The sequence below is a fragment of the Solea senegalensis genome, linkage group LG8 (genome assembly GCF_019176455.1).
Source record: "Solea senegalensis isolate Sse05_10M linkage group LG8, IFAPA_SoseM_1, whole genome shotgun sequence".
NCBI lineage: Eukaryota > Metazoa > Chordata > Actinopteri > Pleuronectiformes > Soleidae > Solea > Solea senegalensis.
Window position 1 is genome coordinate 26,458,325 of NC_058028.1, and position 10,976 is coordinate 26,469,300.

General features: G+C 42.6%; 1 protein-coding gene across 2 annotated transcripts; it reads right to left on the reverse strand.

The window, feature by feature from the left end:
* LOC122773830 (extracellular calcium-sensing receptor-like) lies at window positions 1–10,976 on the reverse strand. Of its 2 annotated transcripts, XM_044032776.1 has the most exons (8): window positions 10,727–10,976; window positions 10,205–10,499; window positions 9,966–10,052; window positions 9,395–9,664; window positions 7,576–7,851; window positions 2,401–2,628; window positions 2,192–2,315; window positions 1–2,113 (listed from the first exon to the last, which is right to left on the reverse strand). In XM_044032776.1, the coding sequence occupies exons 1-8, from the start codon at window positions 10,957–10,959 to the stop codon at window positions 1,203–1,205; spliced, it is 2,424 nt and encodes an 807-aa protein (XP_043888711.1). In that variant the 5' UTR covers window positions 10,960–10,976; the 3' UTR covers window positions 1–1,202. The 2 variants fall into 2 exon arrangements, 1 of the variants encoding a protein (XP_043888711.1); XR_006360921.1 differs by lacking the exons at window positions 1–2,113; window positions 2,192–2,315; window positions 2,401–2,628; ... (2 more) ...; window positions 10,205–10,499; window positions 10,727–10,976 and adding an exon at window positions 7,948–8,150 and having other exon boundaries at window positions 7,822–7,851.

Below are 10,976 nucleotides of genomic sequence, written 5' to 3' on the forward strand. Positions count from 1 at the left end.
CTCTGATGAGAGCTGTTTCTGTGCTGTGGGAAGGGAGGAAACCGGATTGGAATTTTTCATATAGATAATTTGATTTGAGATGGTTGTGAAGCTGGATGGAAACAACTTTCTCTAGGATTTTGGAAATGAATGGCAGGTTTGAAATGGGTCTGTAATTTGACAGAGGGATTGGGTCTAAGGTTGTTTTTTTGAGTAGGGGTTTAATCAAAGTTGTTTTGAGGGAGGGAGGAACGTTGGCTGTTTGGAGAGAAAGATTAATGATTTTTGTTGGGAGAGGGGTAATGAATTGGTTGTGTGTTTTGAGCGAGAAGGGAGGGGATCAAGGGAGCAGGTGGATTGTTTGGATCTGTGAATGATCTTTTCGACCTCCTGCTGCATTGTGGGGGTGAAATGTGAGAAATGTTGTGTGCTGAAAATTGCCGGGATGTCTTGAATGGGACTATGTGTTTGTATGATAGATGAGCGGATATTGTCAATTTTGGAGGTAAAAAATTCAAGGAACTTGTTGCAGTTACTGTCAGTATGAGTGTAGTATGGAGTGATTGGAGGTTTGAGAATGTGATTTATTGTAGAGAAGAGCTGCTTGGAGTTACCTGGGTTATTGTTGATGATTGTGGAATAGTGTTCTGACCTGGACACGGAAAGGGCTTTAGCGTAAGATCTTTGATGTTCCCGGTAGGCCAACTTATGCACCGTCAGGCCAGATGCTATGCTGGCTCGCTCCAGGACACGGCCTGACCTTTTCATCTGCCTCATCTCCTTTGTGTACCATGGGGCAGACCGGGAGAAGGAGACTGTTTTTCAATGGTGCATGAGAGTCCAGGATGGATGATAGGCTGTTGTTGTAGAAATCCACGAGGTTGGAGACTGAGGAGGATGTAGGTGGGAGAAGAAGCTGGAGATAATGACTGAAAGAGGGGGAATCGATGTTATTTACGTTCCTGAAAGTTATTGTACGTTTTGGTTTTGTGTAGGGAGATGGCAGTACTTGTACTTTGTCATAGATTGAAAATACATGTTAAGTTGAGCCTAAAATATCTGCTCATGTGTTAAGCGTATCTCTCTGCTCACTACATACTGTACATCACTATAAATTATTGTGGCTATTTAGGTTCATACTTTTTCACATAACATTATCATAATTAACAGATTCTACACCTGAATTATTATTATATGAAAACAACATTTTCATTTTGCTGGTTTTAAGTGTCAGTGCCTCGACCCATGATGGCTTTCTTTGTATTTCTCTCTGGTCTGAATAGGATTATGTAACATTTGGGTCCAAACAGCGCCACCAAGAGGCCAAAACTGGAGGCCAGGATGGCAAATACCTCCACTGCATCTGCATAGTTGCCTGGTGAGCTGATGTAAGCAGGGACAAAGGCCACCCACACTGCACAGAAGATCAACATGCTGAAAGTGATGAGTTTGGCCTCATTGAAACTGTCTGGAAGATTCCTTGCTAGAAAAGCTAACAAACAACTGAGGACAGCCAGTAAACCAATATAACCAAGTAAAACAGCAAATCCAACTGTGGACCCAACTACACACTCATAAACTATCTTGCCACTGTGGTACTGGCTGTTTTTATGAGGCACTGGTGAAGCAGAGACAAGCCAGACAGTGCAGATTGCTGCTTGAACAGAAGTCAGAACCAGAACTGTCCCTCTCTGCTGCACAGCACCAAACCACTTGAGACTGGACTCACCTCCTGGTTTGGAGGCCTTGAACACAGCAAGAACCACCATGGTTTTCACCAGGATACATGAGACACAAAGCACAAAGCTGATGCCAAATGCTGCATGTCTTAGTTGGCAAGTCCATAATCTGGGTCGTCCAATGAAGAGCAAAGAGCAGAGGAAACAGAACTTAAGTGACACCAAGAGAAGAAAACTGAGTTCTGAATTGTTGGCACGAACTATAGGTGTGCTGTGATGATGGATGAAGATACCCAGAACAACAACACAGATACATGTGCCCAACAGGGAGGTGGTTGTCAAGCAGATACCCAGAGGCTCATGGTAGGAGAGGAACTCTGTTTTCTTAGGAACACAGTGGTCATGCTGGGGGCTGGACCAGAAATCTTCTGGACAACTGGTGCACTCCATGGAGTCTGAGAAAAGAGGGAAAGTGATGAGATACATGTTTATACAACATCTCTTAACTGTGGTGTTTAAAACTTTACACTCACCAGTTGTATTGCTGATCTTTCCCTCAGAACAAGGGACACAGTCAAAACAACACTCAGGTTCCCCCTTCTTTCTGGCCATGCGGGTACCTGGAGGACAACTCTCACTGCACACTGACCGAGGAGGCTGTGTGGAGAAATATCAGTATCTGTTAGATTAATCTATAATGATTAAGACAAATCCATGGTTGTCTAATAAAGTAAGAAGTTACCTGTTTGGATTCAAAGTTCCAGAAGATTTTGTCTTCATCCAGTGTGAGTTTTTCACCTTTGAAGGCTGACCTCTTAAATTCACCCACTCTCTGAACTTTAGATGTTCCATCAGGGAGCCACACCCAATTTATGATGTCATATACAGGTAAGGCATCACCATTTTCATCAAATGACACTTGATCACCAAATGTTGTGGTGAAGTTGACTTTTTCCAAGTAATGCATAAGCTTTGGATAATAGAATCAGATGTATAGAAAGATAGAATGATCAGAATTAGAAACAGAAGTTCTCTGTTTTGTTACAAGACTTTCCCAGTAAGCACAAACTAAAACTTTGGGCTGGCCCATAATGAGAGGACAGTGTAGAGACACAGAAATGCTGCAGCTCAGCTGCCACTGTGATGAGAGGAGGAGGAGAAAGGACACTTTGATCCCGACCCGATGGCAAATGAACAACTTTTCCACCAGAGCAACAAACACATAAATAAAGGTACAATTTTGAAGATTGAATTATGTGCTGCATTCTGATCTCACAACCTTTCATAGTTTGCTGCATATTGAAACCTACAATACGACAAAAGCAGCAGACTGAGATGTCTCAGTTCTTGTCATTGTGAGGAAACTGTACATGTACTGATATATCCAATGATTCATATTGTGCATTAATTAGAGTACCAGTGCACTGAATGTGTGATTCAGTAGATTAAAGTGTCTGAAAATCTGCCTCAGAAAATCCAAGAACAATGCCAAACTGTAGATCAGTTCAAAAGACTTAAAATTCCCAAAAATGTGTGTTAAACTCCAACATTAGGAAGGAAATTTCTAAAATCTCTACTTCTAACAGAGGGTTTTAGTGTATTTAGCGACAGCACTGACAAAAGCTAAGAGTACTGAACTGAATCCCAACCCATTCAGCTGTGTTTAAGCTCAGTAACTGAGTCAGATGCAGTCAGTGCTACTGACCACCAGATCTTGTTCTTTTCTCACATGATCAATTTACTAGTCTCCACGTTCATCCATGTTACAAAAGGTATAAGCTAAAATATATAAGTATAAGTTTTAGTCGTAATTTAATACTTAGGGTGGGTGAATATGCACTTAAGATCTGTTTGCTTTATTCATTCTGGTCGGTGTTTACGTCCCATCCGTCATGCGAGCGTGCATGACACACATTGCGGGGCATGGAGCGGACATAACCGGACTTAGTTATTGTCCTTGGTGACTTCAACAAGGTGAACCTCACACCCAAATCCCCAAATCCAGACAATTCATTAAATGCGCAACCAAAGAGGAGAACATTCTGGACCATTGTTACACTACAGTGATCAGCGCATACCACACTGCCCCCCGTGCTGCACTGGGATACTTGGATACTCGGATGATGGTGCACCTGATTCCTGCATACAGGCAGAAAACTTTCTCAACCTGTTTAGAGGACATCAAATCAGTGGACTCCTGAGAGTGTGGAGGTGCTTCAGGCATGTTTGGAGTTTACTGACTGGGATGTATTCAGGTCTGCCACCAACAGCATGCATGACTGCACAGACACTGTGGCCTCATTACATTACATTACATGTCATTTAGCAGGCACTTTTATTCAAAGCGACTTACAAGGGAATTGAGTACAATCAGCCAGGGGTGGAGTTCAACTTGCGACCATGATGTCTTTTGCACACGGGGTACCGGTCTTAACCACTGAGCCACTCCACCCCCTCATACATCAGCTTCTGTGAGGACTACTGCATACCATCACGCAGAGCTACATCAATGACAGACCCTGGTTCTCTACAAAACTCAGATGGTTGAAGAAGGAGAAGGAGGAGGCCTTCAGGAATGGTGACAGAGTTAGGTATGTGGAGTCGAAGTACAGCTTTAGGAAAGCGGTGAGGGAAGCTAAATGACTGTACTCTGAGAAACTTCAACAGCAGTTCTCAGCCAATGACTCCACATCTGTCTGGAAGGGGCTCAGACAAATCACCAACTACAAGCCTAAACCCCCCCCCACTCCTCTGAAAACCTCCAACTCGCCAACAACCTGAAGGAGTTCTACTGCAGATTTGAAAGACGATGAGACAGTCCCCACACCTTCCCCCTCGACACCTCCCAACAGTCTCCAGTTATCACCTTCACTTCCCTCCAGCAACCCCCAACACCACACAGACCATCACCATCCTGGAGAGTGATGTCAACAGACTCTTCAGGAGGCAGAACCCCCACAAAGCTTCTGGACCAGACTCTGTGTCACCATCCACCCTGAAGCACTGTGCTGATCAGCAACAATTCAAGTGATTGAAGAGGCACAAATCTGTGTGTTCGGCAGTGACACTGCTGTGAAATTGAGACTTCTACACATCGGCCCTATTAAAAATGTGAACACAGTCCAGCCACAAGACAGAACAGCTTTCACAGCTGAGATAGTGGACAAATATAAAGACTGTTTTCAGGGCTTAGGAAAACTGAAAGACTTTCAACTGAAGCTGCATGTGGATGACAGTGTACGGCCAGTTGCACAACCTGTTCACAGGATACCTTTCAGTGTGAGAAAACAAGCTGAGGAGAAACTGAAACAACTTGAGGAAGCTGATGTCATTGAGAGAGTAAAGGAACCAACACCATGGGTCTCACCTCTGGTTGTGGTGCATGGTAAGAAAGAGCTAGACTGTGTGTGGACATGCGCAGAGCAAATGAAGCCATAGTGCAAGAAAGGCACCCCGTCATCGACGAAATACTGGAGGACATGACAGGAGCCACAGTATTCTCAAAAATCGATCTGAAGTGGGGATACATCAAATAGAGCTGGAGCCAGGTTGCTCACCATGTTCGTAATACACACAGGGCTATGGCGTTATAAGAGACTGATGTTTGGTATCTCATCTGCACCTGAGATATATCAACACATAATTGGACAAGTACTACAAGCCATTCCTGGAGTGCACAACATATCAGATGACATCATTGTATCAGGAGAAACCATACAGCAACATGATGAGAGGCTGCACCAAGTCATGCAATGGTTGCAAGAGAGGCATCTGACAGTCAACAGGACAAAGTGCCAAATAGGTAGTAAATAATTCTGTGTTTCAGAATTATTCTACAAAACAGTCCTTCAGAGCGTATTGTCCTTTGGCTTTGTCTGTGTATTTGGGAAGATGCGCAAAAAAGACCAGGATAAACTGCAGCATTTAGTGAAGACAGCAAGCAAAGTTATTTTATGTAGCCAGACATCAGTCACAGAGCTATGGTCAGATTTTATTGTAAATAAAGCTGGGCAGATACTTAGAGACCCTTCCCACCCCTTATATAGGAGGTTTCAATGCAGCAACTGGGGCAACAGTAGGCTGCTGCAAAGGCCAATTAGGACCAAAAGGTTTAGCGTGGCCTTTGTCCCCTCTGCTATTAGACTTTTTAATGAAAGACAAAGGTCAAGATAATGAATTTTTGTGTCCACTCTTGCAATACTGTGTTCTTTCTTTTATTGATATTTTAATTTGGAATGGTGTTTTAGACTTATGTATGTTGAGCCTACTACTGTGTGACAATTTATTACAAATTTATTACAATTGTTGTTGTGTGTGTGTGAGTGTGCGTGTGTGTATGTGTGTGGGGGGGTCTGCGTACTTGTATGTTTATGTGTTTTAAATGTGCTGCACTTTGACCAAACAAATTGCCCTATATATTAAAGTATACTTTGACTTTGACTTTGGCTTCAAGACCTCCACCATCATCCCCGTGCCCAAAAAAACAAGGACTACTGGACTTAGTGACTACAGACTCATCGCCCTGACCTCTGTAGTCATGAAGACTCTGGAACGCTTGGTGCTATCCTACATTAAATTCATCACAGTCACCCACCTGGACCCCTACAGTTTACCAACACAGCCAACAGGTTTGTGGACGATGCTATAAACCTGGCCCTCCACTACATCCTCCAGCACATCCACAAATTCCCCAGGAACCTACGCCACCACCCCCTCAAGGCTGCGTTCTTTCCCCTCTACTCTTCTCCCTGTACACCCATGGCTTCACCTCCAGTCCCCAGTCTGTCAAGCTTCTTAGGTTTTGCAGACAACACCACCCTCATTGGTCTTATCTCCAAGGGAGATGAGTCTGCCTATAGGTGGGAGATAGACCAACTAGAGGTGCGGTGTCACAACAACAACCTGGAGCTCAACGCTGCTAAACCAATGGAGATTATCATGGACTTCAGGAAGAGTGCAGCCCCGCCCATCCCCATCACCCTCCACGACTCTACAATAGACACTTTGGAGACCTTCAGTTTCCTGGGGACCATCATCACCCAGGACCTCAAGTGGGAGCTGAACATCAGTGCCCTCACCAAAAAAGCCCAGCATAGGATGAACTCCCTGAGGCAGCTGAGGAAATTCAACCTGCCAAAGAAAATGATGGTGCAAATCTACACCTCCATCATCAAGTCCATCCTCAACTCCTACATCACAGTCTGGTACGCTGCTGCTACTGCTAAGTATATAAGCAGGCTGCAGCACATCATCCGCTCCACCGAGAAGGTGATTGGCTGAAATCTCCCCTCCCTGCAAGTCCTGCATGCCTCCCGGACCCGGGGGTTGGGCGGGAAAGATTGTTAGCTGATAGCTGATCCCTCTCACCCAGGACATGGACTCTTCCAACCACTCCCCCAAAGCGTCACGCCACAAGAACCGTTTCTTCCCCACTGCCCCCCCAACACACACATACATACACACACACACACACACACGCACACATACTTGGAATCCCCCTCTACAAAAACAATACATGATACGTTACATTACCATACCCACAACACACAATCCCTGCCAATGCATTACATAAATGCTAATCACTGGACTGTATTAATAATGTATTGAATATTGTTTTATAGTGTACTGTTTAATTTAGTTTAATATAGTGTGTAATTTATATTTTTTGGCACAAATTTCACCTCAGCAAATTCCCTGTATTGATTCATGCATACATGGCAATAAACCTGTTTCGGATTCTGAAGAAGCGCTGCACATAAATGCACTGTATGAATGTGTGAGTGAGTGAATGCACTTCGAGTGGTTATCAAGACGAGAAAGGTGCTATATAATTACATATCATTTACCATTCATTGAGCCCTAAAAGTATGCAAAGTATTAAGTGAAATTAAGAGTTGAGTGTAAACTGATATCTCACCTGCCATGGCTCCAGCCTTTGTAAATGAGCACAGGTGTTGTTGCTGAAAGGTCCTCTCCCTGGCTCACACTGCAGCATGTCATCAAGAGCATACGCCAGAGCGTACACAGCTTTATACACATTATACTCTAGCCTGAGGTTTGAAACATCCAAGAAATCAGTCTCCACATTCTCTATATCTTCCTGTCCAGTGCATAATTCTCCTCCACTATCGACCCAACCTGCTGGAGGTGGTGCAAATCTACACTGAAATATGTGTTCCCAAAACTGATTCACCTGAAAAAACACAAAAGAAAAGGCAGGTTTTCTTGAAATAATGACACTAATTATGTTTTGGTAGTTCCATGTCAGATTGAAATATTTAATGCTCACCATGCTATTTCCATGGGAGTTGTTGTGATGTAGATCAGGACGTATTTGTAATACAAAGTCCCTGAGTCCTGGTATTTCTCCTCGACGGATGGCAATACCCAGGGCTCCAGCCAGGTACGGCATAAGGTGGGGAATCTGAAGTGAAATCAATGAGATCCAGGCTTCACTGGCAATCCACTGCAGGCCTGTCACATTCTGCCTCACCACCTGGACAGTGAATAAATGAACAAGTTTATTGATATATATTTATTTTTTTGACCATCCATTTTGTACATTCTTCGCACATCTCTGAGCCTGGTTCAGAGATTTCTTCCTGTTAAGAGGGAATTTCTTTCTCTCCACTGATGCCTCGTGCTTGCTCATTGTGTGAACTGTTGGGGTTCTCTGCTCTTCTTGATGTTGTCTATGTACAGTGCCTTGAGATAATGTATGTTATGATTTGGCGCTATACAAATAAAATTGAATTGAATTGAACATGAGGATCCACATATAGACACAAACAACCATTCCCTCTGACGTGTCAAATTTACCTAATACCCATATTGCATGGCATGTTTTTGTACTGTGGGAGGAAGCTGGAGAAAACAGAGAAAAGCCACGCACACACAGGGGTAACATGCAAACTCTATGCAGAAAGTCCCTTGTTCTTCTTCAGCAAAGGCAAGCGTGCTAACCACTACACCAACTTTGTAGCCCTTTTTTCTTCTTTTTTTTTACCAATAAAATATAATTTAGTTTCCACAGTCAACCCTGTGTATGACAGCGACTGTGAAAACTAAATTATGAACGATTGAGAGGCTCCTCACACTGAGCACCTCACACAGCTGCAACACAGTGTAAGAATTCATGCAGAACCACACCCCTTGACTGCTCCCCACTGTTCCTCCCTCCTCCCCTCCTCAGCTCTCAGACCACTTATTGGCATTTTTCAAAATCAAGCATGGGGCAGAAATCACACTTTAAACACCGATATCTAACCAGGTAAAATGTGTTAAATACTTTTCCAGATGTTAGTTCCTGAAGTGATGATGTATTCAACATAATAATTTTGTTTTGTGAGAGTAAAATCTGAATAATCTATTTTAATGGTTTGTGTAACACTCAAGCAGTTTTGAGTGGTCATCAAGACGAGAAAAGTCCTTTTTTTTAAGTCTTGATGATGACTGAGTATTTAACACTTTTTGAGTGTTCTCAACCCCAGGGACAGAACAAGTTCAGCAAAACTGCTCATAAGAGAAATGAGCCAAAAGCTGCAACTCTGTATTTGGATGGAAAAAGAAAGCACAACATTTTCTGCATCACTGTGATGAATAAACATTCTAACTCTAAAATAAAAGTCAGAGGTGTTACATCATCATTTAAATGGACTTGACAGACACTAAGTACAAATAACAGTCAGATTTAGAGAGAAAACATTTGAATTTATTGAATATACATCAACACCTACCTCTTTCATGAGGTTGAGTATGCGACGCTGACTTGCAAACACAATCACCACTCGAGCTGTAGATTTCCTTATTACATCCACTATTCTCTTTAGTTCAGCAGGGTCGTAAACAAGGGGCAAAATCTCTGTGTAAGCCAGACAACCTCCACCAGCTGGACCCAGATCAGAGTGAAACGATCGGGCAGCGTGGAATCCATAATCATTATCATTGATGAGCAGACCTGTCCAAGTCCAGCCAAAGTGTTTTAGAATCTGAATCATAGCATTCACCTATATGGACACAGAGCAGAGGGATTGCACAGGCAGTCCTGCTAAACAAGTAGCAGTGAGTTGTGGAAATGAAATAGTAGGACAAACAGATTTATAACAGTAACATTAACGATGGTTCATTCGAGGTTTAAGAGACTCTGAGTCATGATAGTGTTCAATTACAAGGTAGTATAAAGTATTATTTGACTATTATCAACATTTCTCCGAACACAAATAGTGATTATTTTTGACTGCAGTATATATGGACTGTTGTTGCACATGATTTGTTTTATGCATTTTGATTCAGCAAAGTTATTTTCACCTGAAAAGCATCACTCGGGATCGTCCTAAAGAAAGATGGAAACCTTTGTCGATCACTCAGACAGGAACATGTGGCAAAATAACTCACCTGCAATACAACAGAGCATGTATTCAAAAAGTGTTGGCTAAAATGTGAAGGTGGATTCTTCACTGACCACACCCTCATGACATTTAATTTCCATGAATTAATTAAATTACATTTTAAAATACATCACAATAATGAGTGAGTTGACAACTTACCAGTGGCACTCTGTACGAACCTAAGACTGGGGATATTGCAATAGAACGAGTCGAGGAAGCATCTCCTACAATCCCTAGGACTGGAGGAGTTCCTACACAGTTCTCCTCTAAAGTAACTTGCTCTTCTTTACCACTGACTAAGGTCATTGCTGCACGGAATGCAGTTCCTAGTTGGGCACAGTTATCATACAGACTGTATCCCAGAGTCACATTAGGCAGCAGGTTGGAGTTTCTGTTGATCTCATCAATAGCAAAGGCCATGGTCTGAGCCTGTCTGAATCCTACAACACTAAAGCTAACACAAAAAAACCTTTTACCATTTAAATACATCATACAGTCACAGTGCACATACTGGAAATAGTGACTTTAGATTCAACATCCATAATAAAACCTAAATGCTTCAATAAGATCATATTATCGATTGTTATTTTACATGAATAACAAAATATTCAGGAAACGTTCATACTAATTGGCTCACTTTCCAGCAGCTTCTTAATTTGTATGTTTCCCTGTCAGACTCACCGATAGCAGGTAGGGTGTTGTGGCTCTGAGGTAAAAGACAGGTCAGGATAACCTGGAAAGAAGTGAAATCTGAAAATTCCACCTAGACTCACATCTCCAGTTTTGTGCATCCCATTGAGATCAAACTGTTTCTGTAACTGACAAGTGGAAGAATAAAGAGAGGAGGACACAGCAAAGTTTAAGCAGGAGAACAACATTAACGAGAGGAGACTGGTGTCTAAAAATGTCCTCATGACTTTACTCTGGTTCG